The sequence below is a fragment of the Hypanus sabinus genome, chromosome 11 (genome assembly GCF_030144855.1).
Source record: "Hypanus sabinus isolate sHypSab1 chromosome 11, sHypSab1.hap1, whole genome shotgun sequence".
Taxonomy (NCBI): domain Eukaryota; kingdom Metazoa; phylum Chordata; class Chondrichthyes; order Myliobatiformes; family Dasyatidae; genus Hypanus; species Hypanus sabinus.
In genome coordinates, this window is record NC_082716.1 from 275,467 (window position 1) to 302,944 (window position 27,478).

Genomic DNA, 27,478 nt, shown 5'->3' on the forward strand with positions numbered 1-27,478 from the left:
GACACAAAGGTTGGAGGTGTTGTGGATAGTGGGGAGGGCTGTCAGAGGTTACAGAGGGACATTGATGGGATGCAAAACTGGGCTGAGAAGTGGCAGATGGAGTTCAACACAGTTAAGTGTGAAATTGGTAGGTCAAATATGATGGCAGAATTTAGTATTAATGGTAAGACTCTTGGCAGTGTGGAGGGTCAGAGGGATCTTGGGGTCTGAGTCCATAGGACGCTCAAAGCAGCTGCACAGATTGACCCTGTGGTTAAGAAGGCATAAGGTGTATTGGCCTTCATCATCGTGGAATCGTGGCCGAGAGGTAATGTTGCAGCTAAAATGGACCCTGGTGAGACCCCACTTGGAGTACTGTGCTTAGTTCTGGTCGCCTCTCTACAGGAAGGATGTGGAAGCCATAGAAAGGGTGCAGAGGAGATTTACAAGGATGTTGCCAAGATTAGGGAACATGCCTTATGAGAATAGGTTGAGTGAACTCGGCCTTTTCTCCTTGGAGTGTTGGAGGATGAGAGGTGACATAATAGAGGTGTATAAGATGATGAGAGGCATTGATCGTGTGGATAGTCAGGGGCTTTTTCCCAGGGCTGAAATGGTTGCCACAAGAGGACACAGATTTAAGGTGCTGGGGAGTAGATACAGAGGAGATGTCAGGGGTGTTTTTTACTCAGAGAGTGGTGAGTGTGTGGAATGGGCTGCTGGCAATGGTGGTGGAGGTTGATACGAAAGGGTTTTTTTAAGAGACTTTTGGATAGGTACATGGAGCTTAGAAAAATAGAGAGATACATGTAAGCCAAATAATTTCTAAGGTAGTGACATGTTCAGCACAACTTTGTGGGCTGAAGGGCCTGTACTGTGCTGTAGGTTTTCTAGGTTTCTATTTCATTCCATTTCCCAACTAAGTTCCTCCAGCATCTTGTTTGCAACAATTTCTCTATTTATATCAGAAAGAGACTATTTTGATGAAGGTTATCAATCAGGGAGTAGCTCTTTCTCTCTCTCCATCAGAACAGCTTTATCATAAGGCCATAAGACATTGGAGCAGAATTAATCCATTCAGCCCCTCGAGCCTATCCACCATTTTATCGTGGCTGATTTATTATCCCCATCAATCCCATTTTCCTGCCTTCTTATAGACGAGTGAGTCTTACTTCAGCGGTTGGTAAGTTGATGGAGAAGAACCTGAGAGGTAGGATTTATGAACATTTGGTGAGGCATATATGATTATGAATAGTCAGCATGGCTTTGTCAAAGGCAGGTCATGCATTAAGAGACTGATTGAATTTTTTGAGGATGTGACTAAACACATTGATGAAGGAAGAGCAGTAGATGTAGTGTATATGGATTTCAGCAAGGCATTTTTTTTAAGGTACCCCAAGCAAGGCTTATTGAGAAAGTAAGGAGGTATGGGATCCAAGGGGACTTTGCTTTGTGGATCCAGAACAGGCTTGCCCACAGGAGGCAAAGAGTGGTTGTAAATTGGTCATATTCTGCATGGAGGTCAGTAACCAGCGGTGTGCCTCAGGGACCTGTTCTGAGACCCCTACTCTTCGTGATTTTTATAAATGACCTGAATGAGGAAGTGGACGGATGGGTTAGTAAGTTTGCTGATGTTATGGAGGTGTTATGGATAGTGTGAGGGCTGTCAGAGATGACAGTGGGACATTGATAGGATGTAAAACTGGGCTGAGAAGTGGCAGATGGAGTTCAACCACATAAGTGTGAGATGGTTCATTTTGGTAGGTCAAATATGATGGCAGAATATAGTATTAATGATAAGACTCTTGTCAGTGTGGAGGATCACAAGGATCTTGGGGTCTGAGTCTGTAGGATACTCAAAGCTGCTGTGCAAGTTGACTGTGGTTAGGAAGGTATACAGTGCAGAGGCATTGGGATTGAGTTTAGTAACCGAGAGGTAATGTTGCAGCTATAATAGGACCCTGGTCAGACCCTTCATGGAGTACTGTGCTCATTTCTGGTCACCACACTACAGGAAGGATGTGGAAACCTTTGAAAGGGTGCGGAGGAGATATACAAGGGTGTTGCTTGGATTGGGGAGCATGGCTTATGAGAATAGGTTCGGCCTTTTCTTCTTGGAACGGTGGAGGATGAGAGGTGACCTGATAGAGGTGTACAAGATGATGAGAGGCATTGATCGTGTGGATAGTCAGAGGCTTTTTCTCAGGGTTGAATGGCTAGCACGAGAGGGCATAGTTTTAAGGTACTTGGAAGAAGGTACGGAGGAGATGTCAGAAGTAAGTTTTTTACGCAGTGTGGTGAGTGTGTGGAATGGGCTGCCGGTGAGGGTGGTGGAGGCAGATTTGATAGGGTATTTTAAGAGACTCCTGAATAGGTACATGGAGATTAGAAAAATATAGGGCTATGGGTAACCCTAGGCAATTTCTAAGGTAAGGACATGTTTGGCACAGCATTGTGGGCTGAAGGGGCTGTATTGTGCTGTAGGTTTTCTATGTTTCTCTCTGCAATATTTGATGCTCTTGCTAATCAAGAATCTATCAACTTCTGCTTTAAATAAACCCAGTTACTTGGCCTCTGCAACAGTCTGTGGCAATGAATTCCACAGATTCACCACTCTCTAGTTGAAGAAATGCTCCTCAGCTATATTTTAAATGGTCACCCCTCTATTCTAGTCTTAGACTCTCCCACCACAGGAAAGATCCTCTCCACATCCACTATCAAGGCCTTTCGCCATCCAGTAGACTTCAATTAGGTCACCTAGTTTCTTCTGGATTCTAGTGAATACAGGCCTAGAGCCATCAAAAGCTCTTCATATGACAAACAGTTCAATCCTGGAATCATTTTCATTAAACTCCTTTGAACCCTCTCCAGTTTCATACATCCTTTCTAGATAATGGGCCCAAAACTGCTCACAACACTCCAAGTGAGGCCTCATCAGTGCTTTATCAAGTCTCAAAATTATATCCTTGCTTTTATATTCTAGTCCTCTTGAAATGAATGCTAACATCGTATTTGGCTTCCTCATCACAGATTCAAACTACAAATGAAACTTCAGGAAATCAGGCACAAGGACACCCAAGTCCCTTTGCGCCTCAGTTTTTTTCTATCTTTTCTCCACTTAGAAAATAGTCTGCTCTTTCATTTCTTCGACACTTCATGACACTGTATTCCATTTGCCACTTCTTTGTACATTCTTCTAATCTGTCCATGTCCTTCTGTAGCCTCTCTACTTCCTCAAGACTACCTGCATCCCTGCATATCCTTTGCAGAATTTGCCACAAAGCCACTAACTCCATCACCCAAATCACTGACATAGAATGGAACAAGATATGGTCCCAATACTGACCCCTGTGGAACACCACTAGTCAGCAGCAACAAATCAAAATAAGTTCCCTTATTTCCCACTCTTTGCCTTTTGCCAATCAGGCAATACCCAATGCTAGTGTCTTTCCTGTATAGCATGGGCTGTTATCTTGTTAAGCAGGCTCATGTGTGACACCTTGTCAAAGGCCTTCTGAAAATCCAAGTACACAAGATTAACCAATTCTCCCTTGTCGATCTTGCTTATTACTTCTTCAAAGAATTCCAACAGATTTGTCAGGCAAGATCTTCCCTTAAGGAAACCATGCTGACTATGACCTAGTACCCTGAGACCTCATCCTTAATAATGGACTCCAATATCTTCCCAAACACTGTCAGATTAACTGATCTATAGTTCCCTTTCTTCTACTTCTTTCCTTACTGAAAGAGTGGAATGACACCTGCAATTTTCCAGCCTTCTGGAACCATTCCAGAATTTAGTGATTTTTTGAAAGGTCACCTCTTTCAGAACTCTGGGGTGTACACCATCTGGTCCAGGTGACCTGTCTACCTTCATATCATTCAGTTAACCAAGAAATTGCTATCTAGTTATGCTAATTTCACACACTTTTTGCCTCTTGACACCTGGAATTTCCACCAGACTGCTAGTGTCTTCCACAGTGAACACTGATACAAAATACTTGTTCAGTTTATCTGCTATTATGTTGCCCCCATTATACTTCTCCAGCATTGTTTTCCAGTGGTCCAATATCCACTCTCCCCTCTCTTTTACACTTTATGTATTTGAAAAATCTTTTGATATCCTCCTTAATATTATTGGCTATCTTACTTTCATGGAGAGAATGTTTGCTATGGTGGAAAAGTCTAAGACCAAAGGGCACAGTCTCAGAATAGAGGGGTGTCCTTTTAGAATGGAGTTGAGGAGGAATTTCTTAGGCAAAGAGTGGTGAATCTGTGCATTTCTTTGCCACAGGCAGCTGTGGAGGCCAAGTCTTTACGTATATTTATGGCAGCGGTTGATATATTCTTGACTGGTCAGATCATGAAGGGATATGGGGAGAAGGCAGAATACTGGGGCTGGGAGGATCAGCCATGATGAAATGACGAAACAGAGTTGATGAGCCAAATGGTCTAATTCTTGTCCTATATCCTGTGGTCATATAACTTTAAATTCACCGGTGTTATAATTTCAAAATATCTGTCCTGAGTCCAGCATGTAACTGCCACTACAAAGAAGGCAACTCAACGTTTCGACTTAGAAGCTTGCGAAGATTCAGCATATCATCTAAAATTCTGACAGCCTGTGGAGAGTATATTGACTGATTGTATCAAGGCCTGGTGTAGAAACAACAGACTTGTCCTGAAGCAAACCATACTGACTACAGCCTATTTTATCACGTGCCTCCAACTACACCAAAACTACATCCTTAATACAGGGCTCCAACGTCTTCCCAATCACTGAGGTCAGACTAAATGGGCTATTTCCTTTCTTCTGCTTCTCACTTCTCGAAGAGTGGAGTGACTTTTGCAAGTTTCTATTCATCCAGAAGGATGCCAGAATCAATTGATTCTTGAACAATTATTACTAATGCCTCTGCAATCTCTTCAGCTAACTCTTTCAGAACCACAGGGTGAAATCCATCGGTCCAGGTAACTTATCTACAATCAGACCCTTCAGTTTCCCAAACACCTTCTCCCTAGTAATAGCAACTGCATTCACTACTGCCCTCTGACACACTCAAATTTCTGACATACTGTTAGTATCCTCCATAGTAAAGAATGATGTAAAATATTTATTCAGTTCATCTGCCATTTCTTTGGTTCCCCCTTCCAATTACAACCACTCCAGCATCATTTTCCAGCAGTCCAATATCTATTTGCGTCTCTCTTTTATTCATTATATATTTGAAAAATACTTTTGGTATCCTCTTTGATATGATTGGCTAACTTACATTAATATTTCATCTTTTCTCTCCTAATTGCTTTTTAGTTACGGTGTGTTGGTTTTTAAAAGTTTCCCAATCCTTTAACTTCCCACTAATTCAGAAAACTGAGGGGTGACTTCATTGAAACCTATCAAACGGTGGAAGGTCTTGATAGGGTGAATGTGGAGAGGATGTTTCCTGTGGTGGGAGTATCTAAGACCAAAGCACACAGCCTCAGAATAGAGAGGTGTGCTTTAGAACAATGATGAGAAGCAATTTCTTCAGCCAGACAGTGCTGAATATGTGGAATTCTTTGCCACACGCAGCTGTGGAGACAAAGGCTTTATATATATTTAAGGCTGAGGTTCTTGATTGTCAGGATATAAAGGGATATGGGGGAAGGTAGGAGTTTGGGGCTGAGGAAAAATGGATCAGCCATGATGAAATATTGGAGCAGACTCAATGGGCCAAATACTCTAATTTTTGCTCAATTATATGCCCTCTCTTTTGCTTTTATGTTAGCTTTGACTTCTCTTGTCAGCCTTGGTTGTGTTATCCTGTCCTTGGAATATTTCTTTGGGATGTACATATCCTGTGAATTCTGAATTGCTCCCAGAAACTCCAGCCATTGCTGCTGTTCCGTCATCTCTGCTAGTGTTCCCTTCTGACCAACTGTGCCTAGCAATTCTCTCACACCTCTGCAATTCCTTTTACTCCACTCTAACATTTGATTTTAGCTCCTCTCAAATTTCAAGGTGAATTCTATCATATCATGATAACAGTCTCCAAAGGGTTTCTTACCTTAAGCTCGCTATTCAAATCTGGTTCATTACATCACACACAATCCAGAATAGCTGATCCCCTAGTGGGCTCAAACACTTAAAAAGCTGCCATTTAGGCATTCTACAAACTCTTTGTCTTGGGATCCAAAATCATCACCAATCTGATTTTTCAATCTACCTGAGTATTTAAATCCCCCATGACTATTGTAACATTGCCCTTTTGACATACAATTTCTATCTTGCATTGTAATTTGTCAACCACATATAGACTAGTGTCTTATAAAGGCTCAGCATTATCTCCTTGCTTTTATATTCTATTCCCCTTGAAATATATGCCAACATTGCACTTACCTTCTTCTTCACAGACTCAACCTTCTGGATGGTCTTGCACAAGGACTCCTAAGTTCCTCTGTACCCCAGATGTTTGAAAGTTCTAGCAAACCTGCCCGGAAGGATCTTGGTCCCCCTCGGGTTCAACTCTGATACATCACTTCGTACAGGTCATACCTTCCTCAGAAGAAATCCCAATAATCCAGAAACCTGAAACCTGCCTCCTGCACCAATTCCTCAGACATGCATTCATCTGCTAAATCATACTATTCTTGCGCTCAATGGCATGTGGCACAGGCAGCAATCCAGAGATTACTGTCCAGCTCAGGACATTAGTCATTTCTACACAATTGGCGAACCTGAGTGAGCTACGTTTCCTCAGGTTGAATCTCTGAACTAACTGGTGCTCTAACTATGGAATCCCTTATAACTACTGCAGGCCTCTTCTCTCCCCTTCCCTCTGAACACCAGAGACAACCTCAGTGCCAAAGACCCAGTTACTATCGTGCTCCCTGGTAGGGTATACCCCTCAACAGTATCCACTACTGTATACTTGTTATTGAGGGTAGTGGCCACAGGGGTATTATGCATTGGCTGTGCATTTCTTTTCCCTCTTCTTACAGTCACTCAGGTACCTGTGTCAGGCAGCTTAGGGGTGACTATCACCCTGTAGCTCCTACCTAACACTTCCTCATTTTCCCCCATGAGTTGCAGCTCCAGTTACAGAAAAGTAAAGCAAAGAAACAGGTCCTTTGGCCCATCCAGCCCATGCCAAAACATTTAAACTGCTGACTCCCAATGACTTGTACATTCACTGAGGAGCTCTTTAACACGTTCTCTGAGGAGCTGCAGATCAGTGCACCTGGCGCAGATGTGGGTATCCAGAAGCTAGAAGTCTCCCAGAATTCCCACATCTCACACAAAGAACACAACACAGTCCAGAGCCATTCATACCATAAGACCATAAGACATAGGAATAGGATGTGGAGATTTCCTGGTGGTGGCTGATGGAGTAGCAGCAATCTTCTGTTGCTCCAACTCTAATTATCTTACTATTTCCAACCTGTCTTGAAACCTTTTTAAGTGTGATTATTTTCATTATGGCTACATCAAGGAGTGGCAGAGGTACTAAAAAGGATCATCCTTTGGATGATCCTGCTTCTTTGGATTCTATTATGGATTTGCTGCATAAAGTCATATACGAGAAGTCTCTGAGAAGCTTCAACAATTCAGCTCTAAATTTAAACAAATAGAGGGTAAATTGGAATCTATTCAGCAAACTCTTAATGAACACAATAAATGTATAAAAATAATGAGGCAATGTTGTCGTCTCTGGAAACAGAAGTGGATGAACTGCACAGCTTTGTGAAAAGCAATTGAAGTCCAGCGAAAAGCTAAGACAGAAGATTATCAACATAGTAAACAGAAGTAGAAGGAACAACCTACGGGTTCTGGGTCTCGAAGAATTAATCAAAGGTAATCATCCTATGGAATCCTTGGAAAATTTTCTGTAAGAATTATTTCCAGAAAATTTGGCATCTTTGCCTATGATTGACCGAGTTCACAGGTCCCCCGTATTTCATTCTTCTAACAGAGATAGACCAAGATCCATAATCACTTACTTTCATGAATTTAAAACAAACAACCTGTTAATATGCGAATCTCTTCGAAGAGGCATGATTCCCTATCGTGGCGGCAAGATCAGAACCGCGGAAGACCACTCGCCGGAGGTTATGCAGCAATGTGCTAATTTCAAAGAAGTTATGTCCGAATTTTTAAATAAGGGTTTTAAACCCGCCCTTCGGTATCCAGCTCACCTCAGAATCACACTTAAAAACGGATCTTTTGAATGGTTTCGGTCGATTGCTGAAGCATAAAGGTTTTTAAAATCCGAAGGCTAGCTGCGTAGTCCGTCCTTTCATGAAAACACAAGATTAAATGGGAAACTTTTAATTCGCAAATCCCGTCGAAAGGGCATGATTCGTATAAAGTAGAATATTAAGATTCCCGAAGACTATTTGCTTGAGGTTATGCAGGAATGTGCTAAGTTTAAACAAGCTTCGTTGGAATTTTTTTTTATTAAGGGTCAACCCGTCCCTTGGCTACCTAGTTTGTCTGAGAATCTCATTAAAGATGGACCTTTTGATTGGTTTCGTTGGAATGCTGAAGCTTAAAGATTTAAAAATTTTTTTTAAAGCCAACTGCTTATCCTTTTTTTTCCATGAAGATATAAAATTAAATTTTTAATGTCTTTCAGTACGAATAATGGTAATTTTTACTTTTGGCAAACCTTTGTAACCAATTTCCTTTTATATTTTTTTAATACTGCATTTTTGAAATACGAGAATTGAATCTCTTGTCTGGAAATTGTTTAGGCTAGGTTGGAATATAAACATCTTGCAACTATTTGGAGTGATCACCAGGTTTTTTGGGGGGTTGTACGTAGTTGTAGATGTTGGCTTTCTATTGGTTGACTTTCTTTCTTTGGGAGGTGGGCGAGGGAATGGTTTTATCCCCCCCAGAAGCTGTTTTTGAATGTTTTTTTAGCAAACTTGTTGCTTGGTTACCATTTCTCAAGGTTTATGGATGGTTTTAACTTACATTTTAACCCTTTCTTTAAATTATTCTAAAAATGGACCAAACTATTGATCTACTCAGTTTTAACATGACAGGGTTAAATCACCCTGTCAAATGTAATAAGATTTTTGCTTATATCGGGAAATTTAAGGTCCCTATTTTTTTTTCAAGAAACTCAAATACACAAATGTGATAATTTACGTATTTTTTTAGCTGTTTGAATGGACTTTGTTTTCATTCGTCCTTTCAGGCCAAATCTAGAGGAGTTTCAATTCTTATAGATTATACACTTTCCTTTGTCCAACACTAAGTAGTCTCTGATATGAAGTGACGTTTTGTTATAGTTTCAGGAAAACTAGATAATAAATTAATAGTATTTGCCGATGTGTATGCCTCCAATGTAGATGATCCAGGATTCTTTGAGCGTTTTTTTCCCATTTCTACCAGATTTGAGTCTTTATTCTTTGACCCATCTACAACCACTCTTTGTCTTCTGTGGGCAAGCCAGTTTTGGATCCACAAAGCAATGTCCCCTTGGATCCCATGTCTCCTCACTTTCTCAATAAGCCTTGCATGCGGTACCTTATCAAATGCCTTGCTGAAATCCATATACACTACATCCACTGCTCTTCCTTCATCAATGTGTTTAGTCACATCCTCAAAAAATTCAATCAGGTTCGTAAGGCACAACCTGCCCTTGACAAAGCCATGCTGACTATTCCTAATCATATTATACCTCTCCAAATGTTCATAAATCCTGCCTCTCAGGATTTTCTCCATCACCATCTCCATCTTCTATCTGAACTGCTTGGCATTCTCCCGTTCTACATCTGACAGCTTTTGCTGTCTGTTCTTTGTGGTCCCTTTGGCAATTGACCTCATTGACCTATCAGTCAGGCTAGCACTAGCTAGTGCTGGCCTTACCCTTTGACATTCTCTTAGACCATCCATCCCCAACTTTAAACTAACTTGGTTTCTTACTTCCTCATCCCAGTGAAGGGTTTTAGTGGTGAAACCTTCATTGTTTCCCCCTCCATAGATGCTAACTGACCTATTGTTATTAGCATTTTCTATTGCTCTTTTTCAGCCTGATCCACCACGCCCCCCCCCCACCCCACACAGCTGGAAGCAACTCCTGACCTCAGCTCCACTGTGCCACCTCTATATTTCCAGATCTTGTCTATCCAAAGCCCAGACCAGCTTGGGACTTCCTAAGCGACTGGAGCCACCTCCTCTCTGAGGAAGTTGGGGCTGGTTGTTTTTTGTTTTTTACAGAGTTGCATGTGGGGACCTGGAGTTAAAGCTGAAGTTTAGAAGCAAACGCCAGGAATGGGGGCTAGGGTTGGAACTGAAGGTCAGGAGCAAAAGCTGGAGATGAAGCTGGAGCTGCAGCTGGTTTAGAACTAAAAGCCGGAGATTGGAGCTGAAGCCTAAGTTTAGAAGCAAAAGCAGGAGATGGGAGCATGAGCTGGAGCTGAAGGTCAGAAGTAAAAGCTGGAGATGGGAGCTGGAGCTGGGAGTTGTAGTCAGAGGAACATCGTGAACCAGAAAGACTCACCGGAGCAACATGCGGCAGGCAGAGCAGACAGTGACCTGGGCGAAAGTGTACATGGTGAAACTGTGCTCATTACTGCTACCATGCTCTGGGCGAATGTTGGACCTACAGCAGAACAGAGAACATATGCAGCTGTCAGGTGAACCTATAAATCCTGAGCCCCCAGAAGCAGCACAGATACAGTCAACAGCTCGAAAAAGGACATATTCTGAGTGTCGGAAAGCATGGGAAATAATGAACGAGTGACACCAGTTCGTTCCTGGTGCAGGAACAATTACTGTGTGATCTGCCACAGCTGTCCTGCTCGTTACACTCACAGGGGTGTGTGGTCCAGATACAGGAATGTCAGTGACCAACCAATGTGGATGGTCACTGTCTTTTCCCCACGGCTGGGGAGTCCAAAATTAGAGAACAGAGATACAAAAGGAGGGAGATTTAAAGGAGATCAGAGAGGTAACTTTACAGAGAGGGTGGTGAGTACTGGAATGAGTTGTCTGAGGAACAAATTACGGTGGTTACGGTGGGTACAAATGCAACACTTAGATGGAAGGGACAGGTTGGAGGGTTATGGGCTAAACACTAAATGCCAACAATAGCGAGGATGCTGTGGTCAGCATGGACCATTTGGGCCAAAGGCCCTGTTTCTATGGTGTATTACTCTATGACTCAATGAGTTTATGTGTGAAAGTACACTGAAGTGCATTTTCCTATCCCAATGTCAGTTGGTGATTTAGGACCCTCTCCTGGTGAGAGCAAGTGTGTGTGCTGTAATAATACTCACAGAGCCATTGCAAACTGCTCTAGCCACTTTTTCTTCAATTCCTTGGTTCTACAGAAGAACTCAAAGCCATTGTGCCCATGGAGATGTGTGAGGTAGAATCCATGGGACCACTGTGTCAACAGGAGAGAGATAGAGTTAGACACACTGACAACCAATCATTTACAAATTCCATTCCAGCAGGAATCTTATAGCCTCACTGGAAGTCTTCCTGCAGTCAAGAAATGAGGTGGTGCTGCAGCTTGTACTCCAAGGTCTTGAGCATGAACTCCAGGCAGGGACTGTAAAAAGAAAGCTTTAGTGATATTGAATGAGGAAAGACTGACCCAGGAGCATGGCAGAAGCTCATATGCTTCTGACACAACAAAAGAAAATCCAAATGCACTTTCTTGCCTACATCGAAGAGAGTTTGCTGTGAAATTGGCAGGACTGAGAGAGAAACACACAAGATGCTGGAGGAACTCAGCAGGCCTGGCACCATCTATGGAAGAGAATACAGTTGGCATTTCAGGCCCCAGCCCAAAACGTTGACTGCATTCTTCTCCATAGATTCTGCCAGGTCCGCTGAATTCCTCCAGCATTTTGTGTGTGTTGCTTGGATTTCCAGCATCTGCAGATTTTCTCTTGTTTGTAATTGGAGGACTGAGGGAATGCTATGTTGTCTGCAAACAGTGTGTAGATGAGCCTACTAGAAAGGAGCAACACTTAGCAACACCTCCTCTTAGAAAATGATGTGACATTTCGAAGCTTTCAGGGACAGTGTCATGCTGATGCATTGAAGGGCAAAGGCTGGATGCCTGACTGATGATGGACTTTGAGGCTCGAGTTAGGACAAAGGAGGAGGCATGTGTTAGGTAGAGGCAGCTGGGAATAAGTGAATCCCTTGACAAGCCTCAAGGATGTAACTTTAGGGAATTGGGAGGGCAAAAGGGGATATGAGATATCCTTGGAAGATAAGGTAAAGAATCCGAAAAGATTTAATAGATATACTGAGTGCAGGAAGGTAACTGGGGAGAGAATAATTCCCAATTAGATTTACTGTGATTATCTATGTGTGCAGCCATGTGGGGTGGGTGAGATCTTAAAAGAATACTTCTCACGTATTTACTGAGGAGAAGGACATGGAAGCTGGGGAATTTGGGAAAGAGAATAAGGTTGTTCTGAAACATTGATATTAGAAGAGGTGGTGCTACTGGTCACGAAGTTAAAAAAATTCACGTCACATGCCAGTGATAATAAACCTGATTCTGATTTGCATCAAGGTGGCTAAATCCCCTAGGTTTGACCAAGTGTATCAAGAACATTGTGGGAGGTAAAGGAAGAAACTGGTGGGCTCCTGGCAGAGTGTGGATCAGCACCTGGTGCTATGATGTTGTGGCCATTACAGAGACTTGGATGGTGCAGGGGCAGGAGTGGCTACTTAAAGTGCCAGGCTTTATATGCTTCAGAAAGGACAGGGAGGGAGGCAAAAGAGGTGGGGGAGTGGCACTGTTGATCAGAGATAGTGTCATGGCTGCAGAAATTGAGGAAGTCATGGAGGGGTTGTCTTCAGAGTCTCTCTGGGTAGAAGTTAGGAATAGGAAGAGGTCAATAACTCTACTGGGTATTTTTTATAGACCACTCAATAGTAACAGGAACATCGAGCAGCAGATAGGGAAACAGATTCTGGAAAGGAGTAATAATAATGGGGTTGTTGTGGTGGGAGATTTTAATTTCCCAAATATTGATTGGCATTTCCCTAGTCTGAGGGGATCAGATGGGTAGAGTTTGTTAGGTGTGTTCAGGAAGGTTTCTTGACACAATATTTAGATAAGCCTACATGAAGAGAGGCTGTGCTTGATCTGGTATTGGGAAATGAACATGTCAGGTGTCAGATCTCTCAGTGGGAGAGGATTTGGAGATAGTGATCACAATTCTATCTCCTTTACCATAGCATTGGAGAGGGATAGGAACAGAAAAGTTAGGGAAATGTTTAATTGGAGTAAGGGAGAATATGAGGCTATCAGGCAGGAACATGGAAGCATAAATTGGAAACCAATGTCCTCAGGGAAATGTACAGAAGAAATGTGGCAAAGGTTCAGGGGATATTTGTGTGGATTTCTGTGTAGATACATTCCAATGAAACAGGGAAAGGATGGTAGTTACAGGAAGGCTGTTGTAAATCTAGTCAAGAAGAAAAGATGGGCTTACGAGATCTAGAAGATTATAAGGCTAGTAGAAAGGAGCTTAAGAATGAAATTAGGAGAGTCAGAAGGGGCCATGAGAAGGCCTTGGCAGAGAGGATTAAGGAAAACCCCAAGGCACTCTACAAGTATGTGAAGAGCAAGAGGATAAGATGTGAGAGAATAGGACCAATCAAGTGTGACAGTAGAAAAGTGTGTATGGAACCAGAGAAGATGACAAAGGTACTTAATAAATACTTTGCTTCAGTATTCACCATAGAAAAAGATCTTGGCGATTTGAGGGATGACTTGCAGCGGACTGAAAAGCTTGAGCATGTAGATATTAAGAAAGAGGATGTGCTGGAGCTTTTGGAAAGCATCAAAATGGATAAGTCACTGGGACCAGACGAGATGTACCCCAGGCTACTGCGGGAAGCGAAAGAGGAGATTGCTGAGCCTCTGGCGATGATCCTTGCATCATCAATGAGGATGAGAGAGGTTCCAGAGGATTGGAGGGTTGCGGATATTGTTCCCTTATTCAAGAAAGGGAGTAGGGGTAGTCCAGGAAATTATAGGCCAGTAAGACTTACTTCAGTGGTTGGTAAGTTGATGGAGAAGATCCTGAGAGGCAAGATTTATGAACATTTGAAGAGGCATAATATGATTAGGAATAGTCAGCATGGCTTTGTCAAAGGTAGGTCATGCCTTACAAGCTTGATTGAATTTTTTGAAGATGTAACTGAAAACTTTGATTAAAGGTAGAGCCATAGATGTACTGTATATGGATATTAGTAAGGCATTTGATAAGGTACCCCATGCAAGGCTTATTGAGAAAGTAAGGAGATATGGGATCCAAGGGGACATTGCTTTGTGGATCCAGAATTGGCTTGACCACAGAAGAAAAAGAATGGTTGTAGATGGGTCATATTCTGCATGGAGGCCGGTGACTAGTGGTGTGCCTCAGGGATCTGTTCTGGGACCCCTAGACTTTGTGATTTTTATAAATAACCTGGATGAGGAAGTGGAGGGATGGGTTAGTAAGTTTGCTGATGACACAAAGGTTGGGGTTGTTGTGGATAGTGTGGACGGCTGTCAGAGTACATTGAAAGGATGCAAAACTGGGCTGAGAAGTGGCAGATGGAGTTCAACCCAGATAAGTGTGAGGTGGTTCATTTTGGTAGGTCAAATATGATGGCAGAATATAGTATTAATGGTAAGACTCTTGGCTGTGTGGAGGATCAGAGGGATCTTGGGGTCTGAGTCCATAAGACACTCAAAGCTGCTACGCAGGTTGACTCTGTGGTTAAGAAGGCATACAGTGCTTTGGCCTTCATAAATCGTGGGACTGAGTATAAGAGCTGAGAGGTCATGTTGCAGCTATATAGGACCCTGGTCAGACCCCACTTGGTGTACTGTGCTCAATTCTAGTCGCCTCACTACAGGAAGGATGTGGAAGCCATAGAAAGAGTGCAGAGGAGATTTATAAGGATGTTGCCTAACCTGGGAAGCATGCCTTATGAGAATAGGTTGAGTGTACTCGGTCTTTTCTCCTTGGAGCGACGGAGGATGAGAGGTGACCTGATAGAGGTGTACAAAATGATGACAGGCATTAGTCGTGTGGATAGTCAGAGGCTTTTCCCAGGGTTGAAAGGGCTAGCATGAGAGGGCATAGTTTTAACGTGCTTTGCAGTAGGTACAGAGTAGATATCAGGGTTAAGTTTTTTTACACAGAGAGTGGTGAGTGTGTGGAATGGGCTGCCAGTGGCGGTGGTGGTGGTGGAAATGATAGGGTCTTTTAAGTGACTCTTGGATAGGTACATGGAGCTTAGAAAAGTAAAAGACTATGAGTAAGCCTAGGTATTTGTAAAACAAGGATATGTTCAACACGCCTTTGTGGGTCAAAGGGCCTGTACTGTGCTGTTGTTTTCTATGTTTCTGTATTTCTATCTGTATCTCCATTAGCTATTGAAGACTGCAGAGTGGCAAATGTGTCTTTATTTAAGAAGGGCTACTAGGACAAGGGAGGACGAGGCAAAGAGGGAGGTCCTGAAAACAGAATACAGGGAATTAGGAAGGAAGCTGAGAAGCAGAACCTCAAGATTAGTAATCTTGGGATTGCTGCCTATGTCACACAATAATGAGGAAAGGAATAGAATGAGGTGGCAAATAAATGCATGGCTGAAGAAGTGGAGCAGGGGGCAGGGATTCAGATTTCTGGTTAATTGAGACTTCTGGGGCAGGTGTGAATTGCACAAAAGGGAAGGGTGGCATTGAATCTGAGAGAGACCAATATTCTTGTGAGTAGGTTACTAGAGCTATAGGGAGTGGTTTAAAGTGATATGGCAGGTGGATGGGAACTAGGCTGATAGAACTGAGGATGAGCCAGCAGATTTACAAGTTGGTGATGAGCGTAACTTGAATGTATGGAAGAACAAGCCAATGATTCGGTACAAATACAGGCAGAGCAAAGAGCTAAATTATAGCTCAGGGACAAAATTCAAAAGGGTGAAGAATGCAGGACTGAAGATGCTCTATTTAAATGTGCTTAGCATTCGGAATAAGGTGAACAAACTTGTGGTGCAATTAGAGATTGGTAGGTATGACGTTGTGGACATCACTGAATTGTGGTTGAAAGAAGTCCATAGTTGCGAGCTTAACATCAAAGGATGTACTTTGTATCAAAAGGACAGGCAGGAAGGCACAGGCAGTGATGTGGCTCTGTTGGTAAGAGATAGAATTACATCTTTAGAAAGAAGTGACATGGGGTCAGAAAATGTTGAACCTTTGTGGTTGGAGTTAATAATCTGCAAGGGTAAAAAAAAACCATTAAGGCAATCATATATAGGCCTCCAAATAGTAGCAAAAATGTGGGTTGAGATGTGAAGGGAGCTGGAAAAGGCATGTAATAAGGGTAATGACACAATTATGATGGGGGACTTCAATATGAAAGGAGACTGGGAAAACCAGGTTGGTGTCAGATCTCAAGAAAGGGAATTTGTTTAATGCCTACGAGATGGCTTTTTAGAGCAGCTTGTGTATGAACCAACGAGGGGAAAGGCTATCTTAGATTGGGTTTTTAAATTGAAGCAGGGGGTGGAGAGTGAAGAAGTAAATGCATCTCAGAGAGAAGCCTTTTTTTTTAACTGATCGGGGAAAAGAGGCTAGACTGCACAGGCGTGTGATATAGCGCGCCAAAGGTTTAAAAGTTAGGAAATGAGTTAGGACGGGTGACGGAAGTGTGTGTAGGGGAACACTTTGGTTCTAGTGATCACAACACCATTAGTTTCAACTTGATCATGGATAAAGATAGATCTGGTCCTTGGGTTGAGGTTCTAAACTGGACAAAGGCCAAATTTGGAGAAGTGAGAAAGGATCTAAAAAGCGTGGATTGGGACAGGTTGTTCTCTGGCAAGGATGTTGTTGGTAAGTGGAAGGCGTTCTAAGGAAAAATTTTGAGAGTGCAGAGTTTGTATGTTTCTGTCAATATTAAAGGCAAAGTGAATAAGGATAAGGAATAAGGTTTTGGAGAAGGAAGTCGGAGGATCAGAATGGGAGTGTGGCGGGAGCCATCTTGAATTTTTTTTATTCTCATTGGATTTAAGAGAGGCGGGACTGCGCAGGTGTGTGACGGCGGGCAGTGAAGTGGGGAAGATTTAAAAAGGACACAGCCTTATACAGTGGGCAGCATCATTTGTGGGCAGTGGAGTGAGCCAGGAGCAGAATGAGGGCTTTAAGGGCTTGGGCTCAATGGGCTTAGGCGGAAATGAGCAAGGCAAGGTAGGTTTAGGTTTCAGTTTTTCCAGTTATTTGAGGAAGGGGAAATATGAGTGTGAGGGCAGCTTGTTGTTCTCGGTGTCGGATGTGGGAGGTCCTGGAGTCTCCTAGCACTCCCAGAAGTCCACATCTGCGCCAGGTGCGCCGAGCTGCAGCTCCGAAGTGACCGTGTTAGGGAACTGGAGATACAGCTCGATGACCTTAGTCTGGTCAGGGAGAGTGAGGAGTTGATAGAGAGGAGTTACAGGCAGGTGGTTACACCGGGGCCACGGGAGGCAGACAGGTCACGGTTAGGAGGGGGAAGGGGAAGAGTCAGGTACTAGAGAGTACCCCAGTGGCTGTACCCCCTGACAATAAGTACTCCTGTTTGAGTACTGTTGGCGGGGGACAGCCTACCTGGGGGAAGCAACAGTGGCCGTGCCTCTGGCACAGTATCCAGCCCTGTAGCTCATAAGGGTAGAGAAAGGAAGAGGAAGGCAGTAGTAATAGGGGACTCGATAGTTAGGGGTCAGATAGGCGATCCTGCGGACACAGTCAGGAGACCCGGATGGTAGTTTGCCTCCCTGGTGCCAGGGTCCGGGATGTTTCTGATCGCTTCCAAGATATCCTGAAGTGGGAGGCTGAGGAGCCAGAGGTCGTGGTACATATAGGTACCAATGACATAGGTAGGAAAAGGGAAGAGGTCCTGAAAGGAGAACACAGGGAGTTAGGAAGGCAGCTGAGAAGAAGGACCACAAAGGTAGTAATCTCGAGATTACTGCCTGTGCCACGTGACAGTGAGTATAGGAATAGAATGAGGTGGAGGATAAATGTGTGGCTGAGGGATTGGAGCAGGCGGCAGGGATTCAAGTTTCTGGATCATTGGGACCTCTTTTGGGGCAGGTGTGACCTGTACAAAAAGGACAGGTTACACTTGAATCCTAGGGGGATCAATATCCTGGTGGGGAGATTTGCTAAGGCTACTGGGGAGACTTTAAACTAGAATGGTTGGGGGGTGGGAATCAATTTGAAGAGACTAGGGGAGAGAAGGTTAGTTCACAAATAGAGAAAGCTTGTAGACAGTGTGTGAGGGAGGATAGGCAGGTGATAGAGAAGGGGAGCGCTCAGACCGAAGATGTAGGGGAAAAGGAAGGAAAAGATAATAAAGTTGATCGCATTGTTAGGGATAAACAGAGTGGAAGAAGTGGAGTTTCTTTAATGCATCTATTTTAATGCTAGAAGCATTGTAGGAAAGGTGGATGAGTTTAGAGCATGGATTGATACTTGGAAATATGATGTAGCTATTAGTGAAACATGGTTGCAGGAGGGGTGTGATGGACAACTAAATCTTCCTGGATTTTGTTGCTTCAGATGTGATAGAATTGGAGGGGCAAGAGGAGGAGGTGTTGCACTGCTTGTCCGAGAAAATATTACAGCGATGCTTTGGCAGGATAGATTAGGGGGCTCATCTAGGGAGACTATTTGGGTGGAATTGAGGAATGAGGTGCTCGAGGAATATAAAGAATGTAAAAAGAATCTTAAGAAAGAAATTAGAAAAGCTAAAAGATACGAGGTTGCTTTGGTAAGTAAGGTGAAAATAAATCCGAAGGGTTTCTACAGTTATATTAATTGCAAAAGGATAGTGAGGGATAAAATTGGTCAGAGTGGACAGCTATGTGTGGAGCCGAAAGAGATGGGGGAGATCTTGAACAATTTCTTTTCTTCAGTATTCACTAAGGAGAAGGATATTGAATTGTGTAAGGTAAGGGAAACAAGTAGGGAAGTTATGGAAACTATGACAATTAAAGAGGAGGAAGTACTCGTGCTTTTAAGGAATATAAAAGTGGATAAATCTCTGGGTCCTGACAGGATATTCCCTAAGACCTTGAGAGAAGCTGGTGTAGAAATAGCAGGGGCTCTGACAGAAATATTTCAAATGTCATTAGAAACAGGGATGGTGCCGGAGGACTGGCGTATTGCTCATGTGGTTCCATTGTTTAAAAAGGGTTCTAAGAGCAAACCTAGCAATTATAGGCCTGTCAGTTTGATGTCAATTGTGGGTAAATTAATGGAAAGTGTTATTAGAAATAGTATATATAAGTATCTGGATAGACAGGGTTTGGTTAGGAATAGTCAGCATGGATTTGTGTGTGTAAGGTCATGTTTGACAAATCTTATTGCATTTTTTGAAGAGGTTACGAGGAAAGTTGATGAGGGTAAGGCAGTGGATGTTGTCTATATGGACTTCAGTAAGGCCTTTGACAAGGTTCCGCATAGACGGTTAGTTAGGAAGGTTCAACAGTTAGGTATTAATACTGAAGTAGTGAAATGGATTCAACAGTGGCTATATAGGAGATGCCAGAGAGTAGTGGTGGATAACTGTTTGTCAGGTTGGAGGCCGGTGACTAGTGGTGTGCCTCAGGGATCTGTATAGGGTCCATTGTTGTTTGTCATATACATAAATGATCTGGATGATGGGGTGGTAAATTGGATTAGTAAGTATGCAGATGATACTAAGGTAGGTGGTGTTGTGGATAATGAAGTAGGTTTTCAAAGCATGCATAGAGATTTAGGTCAGTTAGAACAGTGGGCTGAACGATGGCAGATGGAGTTTAATGCTGATTAGTGTGAGGTACTACATTTTGGTAGGGATAATTCAAATAGGACATACATGGTAAATGGTAGGGCATTGAAAAGTGCAGTAGAACAGAGTGATCTAGGAATAATGGTGCATAGTTCCCTGAAGGTGGAATCTCATGTGGATAGGGTGGTAAAGAAAGCTTTTGGTATGCTGGCCTTTATAAATCAGAGTTTTGAGTATTGGAGTTGGGATGCAATGTTAAAATTGTACAAGGCATTGGTAAGGCCGAATTTGGAGTGTTGTGTACAGTTCTGGTCACTGAATTATAGGAAAGATATTAACAAAATGGAGAGAGTACAGAGAAGGTTTACTAGAATGTTACCTGGGTTTCAGCACCTAAGTTACAGGGAAAGGCTGAGCAAGTTAGGTCTTTATTCTTTGGAAGGTTGAAGGTTGAGGGGGGAATTGATAGAGGTATTTAAAATTATGAGGGGGATAGATTGAGTTGACATGGATAGGCTTTTTCCATTGAGAGTAGGGGAGATTCAAACAAGAGGACATGATTTGAGAGTTGGAGGGCAAAAATTTAAGGGTAACACGAGGGGGAATTTCTTTACTCAGAGAGTGGTAGCTGTGTGGAATGAGCTTCCAGTAGAAGTGGTAGAGGCAGGTTTGGTATTGTCATTTAAAGTAAAAGTTGATAGGTATATGGGCAGGAAAGGAATGGAGGGTTATAGGCTGAGTGCGGGCCAGTGGGACTAGGTGAGTGAAAGTGTCAGCATGGATTAGAAGGGCCGAGATGGCCTGTTTCCGTGCTGTAATTGTTATGTGGTTATATTGGTTCTCTAGGGATATTGGAACTCTGATAAAGAAGAGAGAGATGTATGACATATATAGGAAACAGGGAGCAAATAAGGTACTTGAGGAGTATAAAACATGCAAAAAAAATACAAGAAAGAAATCGGGAGGGCTAAAAGAAGAGATGAGGTAGCTTTGGCAGTAAAGGTGAATGATAATCCAAAGACCTTCTACAGGTATATTAAGAGCAAAAGGATAGTAAGGGATAAAATTGGGCCCATTGAAGATCAGAGTGGTCGGCTATGTATGGAACCAAAAGAAATGGGGGAGATCTTAAATGGGTTTTTTGTGTCTGTATTTACTAAGGAAACTGGCATGGAGTCAATGGAAATGAGGCAAACAAGTAGTGAGGTCATAGGACCTATACAGATTAAAGAGGAGGAGGTGCTTGCTATCTTGAGGCAAATCAGAGTAGATAAATCCCTAGAACCTGACTGGGTATTCCCTTGGACCTTGAAGGAGACTGGTGCTGAAATTGCAGGGGCCCTGGCAGATATATTTAAAATGTCGGTATCTACGGGTGAGGTGTCGGAGGATTGGAGGATATCTCATGTTGTTCCATTGTTTAAAAAAGACACTATAAGTAATCCGGGAAATTACAGGCCGGTAAGTTTGACTTCGGTAGTAGTAAGTTATTGGAAGGAGTACTAAGAGATAGGATCTACAAGTATATCGATAGACAGGGACTTTTTAGGGAGAGTCAACTCAGCTTTGTGTGTGGTAGGTCATGTTTAGCAAATCTATTTTTCGAGGGGGTTACAAGTGGATGTTGTCTATGGTCCCGCATGGGAGGTTAGTTAGGAAGATTCAGTCACTCGGTATACATGGTGAGGTAGTAAATTGGATTAGACACTGGCTCAATGGGAGAAGTCAGAGTGTGGTAGTGGAGGATTGCTTCTCTGAGTGGAGGCCTGTGACTAGTGGTGTGCCACAGGGATCAGTGCTGGGTCCATTGTTATTTGTCATCTATATCAATGATCTGGATGATAATGTGGTTAATTGGATCAGCAAATTTGCTGATGATACAAAGATTGGAGGTGTAGTGAGGAAGGCTATCAAAGCTTGCAGAGGGATCTGGACCAGCTGGGAAAATGGACTGAAAAATGGCAGATGGAATTTAATACAGACAAGTGTAAGGTATTGCATTTTGGAAAAAAAAACCAAGGTAGAACATCCAAAGTAAATGGTAGGGCACTGAGGAGTGCAGTAGAATAGAGGGATCGAGGAATACAGATACAAAATTCTCTGAAAGTGGCGTCACAGGTAGATAGGGTAGTAAAGAGAGCTTTTGGTCCATTGGCCTTTATAAATCAAAGTATTGAGAATAAGAGTTGGAACATTATGGTGAGGATGTAGAAGGCATTGGTGAGGCCGAATTTGGAGTATTGTGTGCAGTTTTGGTCACCGAATTATAGGAGGGATATTAATAAGGTTGAAAGAGTGCAGAGAAGGTTTACAAGGATGTTGCCGGGACTTGAGAAACTGAGTTACAGAGAAAAGTTGAATAGGCTGGAGCATAGAAGAATTAAGGGAGATTTGATGGAGGTATATAAAATAATGATGGCTATAGATAGAGTGAATGCAAGCAGGCTTTTTCCACTGAGGCTAGGGGAGGAAATAAAAACTAGAGGACATGGGTTAAGGGTGAAGGGGGAAAAGTTTAAAGGGAACATGGGGGGGCGCTTCTTCACACAGAGAGTGGTGGGAGTGTGGAATGAGCTGCCAGATGAAGTGGTAAATGCGGGCTCACTTTTAACACTTAAGAAAAACTTGGATGGGTACATGGATGAGAGGTGTATGGAGGGATATGGGCCAGGTGCAGGTCAGTGGGACTAGGCAGAAAAATGGTTTGGCACAGACAAGAAGGGCCAAAAGGCCTGTTTTTGTGCTGTAATGTTCTGTGGTTCTGTGGGTGCTGCATAATAACACCGATTAGTCAGCTTGATGTAAAGAGACCCTTAGATCACAGTGATCATAATATGATTGAATATATACTGCAATTTGAGAGGGAAAAGCATAAGTCACATGTATCAGTATTGCGATGGAATAAAGGGAATTACAGAGGCATGAGAAAGGAGCTTGCCCTTGTGGATTGGAGGGGCATACTGGCGGGGTTAACGGCAGAGCATAGATGGCTGAAGTTTCTGGGAATAGTTCATAAGGCGCAGAATAGATATGTGCCACAGAAGAAGTAGTTCTCAAATGACAAGGGGAGGCAGCCGTGGCTGACAATGGAAGTTAAGGACTGTATAAAAGCCAAGGAAAGGGCATGTAAGGTTGCAAAAGTGAGTGGGAAGCTGGAAGATTGGGAAGCTTTTAAAATCCAACAAGAGGCAATTAAAAAAGCTATAAGAAGGAAAAAGATGAAATATGAGGGCAGACAAGCTATTGATATAAAGCAGGATACTAAAAGTTTTTTAATTTATATAAAAAAAGAGGTGAGAATTTTAATATTGGACCACTGGAAAATGATTCTGGTGAGGTAGCAGTGGGGGACAAAGAAATTGCTGAGGAAGTTATTAAGTACTTTGCTTCATTCTTTTCTGTGGAAGACACTAACTGTATGCTAGAGGTTTGTGAGTGTCAGGGAGCAGGATAAGTGCCACTGGTATTATGAAAGAAAAAGTGCTAGGAAAACAGAAAGGTCTTAAGGTGTACGTCTCCTGAGAGAGGTTGCTGAAGAGATAATGGATGTATTAGTTTTGATCTTTCAAGAATCACTTGATTCTAGCATGGTCCTGGATGACTGCAAAATTTTAAGAAGGGAGAAAAACAAAAGAAAGGAAATTGTACACCAGTTAGCCTAAACTCAGTGGTTGGGAAAATGTTCAAGTCCATTATTAAGGATGAGGTTTCAAGGTACTTGGAGTCTAATAATAAAATAAGTCAATTTCAGCATGGTTTCTTTTAAGGGAAATCTTTCCTGACAAATCTGTTTGAGTTCTTTGAGGCAGTAACCTCGCTGCCTTCAACTGCATCTCTCCCCTTTCACACATATTTGCTCTTACCCCAACTTCCCGCCACCCTACCAGGGATAAGGTTTCTCTTGCCCTCACCTATCACCCCACCAGCCTCTACTTCCAATGCATCATTCTCTGTAACTTCCACCATCTCCAACAGGACCCCATCACCAAGCACATCTTTCCCTTCACCCATTTTCTGCTTTCCGCAGGGATTGCTCCTGACGTGACTTCCTTGTCCATTTGTCCCTCCCCACTATTCTCCCTCCTGGCACTTATCAGTGGAACAAGTGTTACCCCCGCCGCCGCCACACCTCCTCTCTCACTACCATTCAGGGCCCCAAACAGTCTTTCCAGGTGCAGTGACACTTCACCTGTGAGTCTGCTGGGGTCATATACTGTATCCAATGCTCCCAGTGTGCCTCCTTTATACTGGTGAGACCTGATGTAGAATGGGAGTCCGCTTCACCTAGCATCTACCTAAGTTCCATCTGCCAGAGAAGCAGGATCTCCTGGTAGCCACCCATTTTAATTCCACTTCCCATTCTCCTTTTGATATATCAATCCATGGCCCCCTCTACTGTCACGATGAGGCCACACTCAGGTTGGAGGAACAAGGCCTTATATTCTGTCTGGGTAGTCTCCAACCTGACTGTATGAACATCGATTTCTCAAACTTCCGGTAATGTCTCCACCCTCCATCCCCTTTTCCCTCTCTCACCTTATTTCCTTGTCTGCCCATCGCCTCCCTCTGGAGCACTTCCCCCCTTTCTTTCTTCCATGGTTTCTTCTATCAGACTCCCCAGTTCTTCAGCACTGTATCTGCTTCACGAATCAACTTCCCAGCTCTTTGCTTCATCCCTCCCCCTCCTGGTTTCACTTATCACATTGAGTTTCTACCAACCCTCCCCAGACTGTTTAAATCTTCTCCTCATGTTTTTTTCTCCAGTCCTGTTGAAGGGTATCGGCCCAAATTGTCGACTGTACTTTTATGTAGTTCCTCCAGCATTTGGTATGTGAAAGCTCTAGGTTAAGTTTTTTTTCCCCTCCTTTCTTTATATCAGCTCAGCTAGGACAGTAAAGATGCCAGGCAGGATAGTGCAATGCTCCTCTTCTCGGATGTGTGAAGGCAGGGAGACCTCCAGTGTCCCTGACGACCATAACTGTGAGATATGCAGTCAACTGCAGCTTATAACAATCCATGTTAAGTAGTTGGAACTGGAACTGGATGAACTCCAGATCATTCAGGAGGCTGAAGGGGTGATAGACTGGACATTTAGAGAAGAAGGTACACCAAAGGTGCGGGACATAGGAAACTGGCTGACAGCCAGGAAGAAGAAAGGGTTTGGGTCTACAGAAGTGCAAAACCTCGCCCTTGTTGGCATCAAATTCCATTTCAGCCCATTTTTCCAGTTGATACAGACCACTCTGCAAGCCATGATAGCCTTCCTCACTGTCCACTACATCACTACATTCCCAGTCTTGGTGTTATCTGCAAATTTGCTGATCCAGTTAACCATATTATCATTCAGATGATCGATATAGATGACAAACAACAAAAGACCACGCTTCAATCCATGCGGCACACCACATGTCACAGGCCTCCAGTCAGAGAGGCAAAAATCTACAAACTCTCTGTCCTCTCCCACAAAGCTAATGTTTAATCTAATTTACTACTTCATCCTGAATGTCGAGCAACTGAACCTTCTTGAGCAGACTCCCATGTGGGACCTTGTCAAATCCCTTACTCAAGTCCATGTAGACAACATCCACTGCTTTACCTTAATCCACTTTTCTCGCCACTTCCATGAAAAAAATTCTGTAAGATTCTCTATAAACTCTATAAGATTGAATAGACATGACCAGTGATGCATGAAGCCATGCTGAATATTCTTAAACAGTTCATGTCTATCCAAATATTTATATATCTGGTCCCTTAGAATACCTTTTAACAACTTTTCCACAACTGACATCAGACTCTCTGGTCTATAATTTTCCAGTTTTTTAAACAGCAGAACAAGTTTTCTATCCTTTAATGCTCAGCTCCCTCTCCTGTTGCTAAGGATGTTTTAAGTATCTCTTCTAGGGCCCCAGCAATTTCTTCACTTGTCTCTTATAGGGTCCAAGGGAACACCTTGTCAGGCCCTGGGGATTTATAACTGTCAGCCAGATCTGCCTCAGGATAGCATATTCCTCCTCCTCCTCCTCCTCCTCTGTAATCTGTACAGGGCCCATGAAGTTGATACCGCTTTGCCCTACTTCTATGGATTGAATCCATCTCCCTGTAGTTGCATGTAGCTGAAAATAATGTATTTAAGATTTCCCTCATGTCTTTTGGCTCCACACATGGATTATCACTCAGGTCTTCTAGAGGACCAATATTGTCCCTAGCAACTTCAGGCCTTCTTTTAGAACACAGATCATAGAAATCTGCAGCACAATATTGTGCTGACTCTAGGAGCTGTCTAGAATTTTCCTACTGCATAGGCCTCTATTTTTCCAAGCTCCATGTATCTAGCTAAAAAGATCCAATTGTATCTGCGTCTACCACTAATGCCGGCAATACATCCCATGCACCCACCACTTACTTCCGACATACTTCCGACATTCCCCTTATACCTTTTTCCACGAAACTTTAAACTATGCCCCCTTGTATTAGCCACTTCAGACTTGGACAAAGCCTCTGGCTATCCACACGGTCAATGCCTTGCATCATTTTATACATCTCTTTCAGGTCACCTCTCATCCTCCATCGCTCCGAGCAGAAAAGGCCAAGTTCACTAAACCTGTTCTCATAAGACATGCTCTCCAATTCAGACAACATTCCTGTAAATCTCTACTGCACTCTCTACAGTATCCACATCCTTGAGATAACCAGAATTGAACACAGTACTCTGTGGGGTCTAACTAAGGTCTTATATAGTCTTCATAATTTCTTTCTTAAGTGTTTTCTTGCATTTCTTGAACTCCAGAAGCACCTAAGTTGTTCCTACTTGTCTGTAACTGCTACGTACCTCTTTTTTTTTCTCTTAATTAGGGCTTCAATCTCTCTTGAAAACCAAGGTTCCCCATGCTTGTCATCTTACATTTTATTCTGACAGGCACATATAAACATTGTACTCAATACATTGATTTATGAAAGCTAAACATAGAAAATAGGTGCAGGAATAGGCCATTCGGCCCTTTGAGCCTGCACCACCATTCAGTATGATCATGGCTGATCATCCAACTCAGAACCCTGTATCTGCTTTCTCTCCATACCCCCTGATCCCTTTAGCCACAAGGGCCATATCTAACTTCCTCTTAAATATAGCCAATGAACCGGCCTCAACTGTTTCCTGTGGCAGAGAATTCCACAGATTCACCACTCTCTGTGTGAAGAAGTTTTTCATCATCTCGGTCCTAAAAGGCTTCCCCTTTATCCTTAAACTGTGACCCCTCATTCTGGACTTCCCCAACATCGGAAACAATCTTCCTGCATCTAGCCTGTCCAATCCCTTTAGAATTTTATATGTTTCAATAAGATCCCCCCTCAATCTTCTAAATTCCAGTGAGTATAAGCCTAGTCGATCCAGTCTTTCTTCATATGAAAGTCTGGCCATCCCAGGAATCAATCTGGTGAACCTTCTCTGTACTCCCTCTATGGCAAGAATGTCTTTCCTTAGATTAGGGAACCAAAACTGCACACAATATTCTAGGTGCGGTCTCACCAAGGCCTTGTACAACTGCAGTAGAACCTCCCTGCTCCTGTACTCAAATCCTTTTGCTATGAATGCCAACATACCATTGCCTCTTTCACTGCCTGCTGTACCTGCATGCCCACCTTCAATGACTGGTGTACAATGACACCCAGGTCTCATTGCATCTCCCCTTTTCCTAATCGGCCACCGTTCAGATAAGAATCTGTTTTCCTGTTC

At 43.0% G+C, this 27,478-nt stretch overlaps 1 protein-coding gene across 1 annotated transcript in view; it reads right to left on the minus strand.

Annotated features, from left to right (window-relative positions):
- LOC132401643 (guanine nucleotide exchange factor VAV3) overlaps positions 1-27,478 on the minus strand; it is a 451,830-nt gene that overhangs the window by 155,468 nt on the left and 268,884 nt on the right. Inside the window, exons 15-16 of the mRNA XM_059983657.1 lie at positions 11,251-11,360; positions 10,473-10,574 (exon numbers count right to left, since the gene is read on the minus strand). Coding sequence (XP_059839640.1) covers positions 10,473-10,574; positions 11,251-11,360 — 212 coding nt within the window. The remainder of the gene's footprint in view (positions 1-10,472; positions 10,575-11,250; positions 11,361-27,478) is intronic.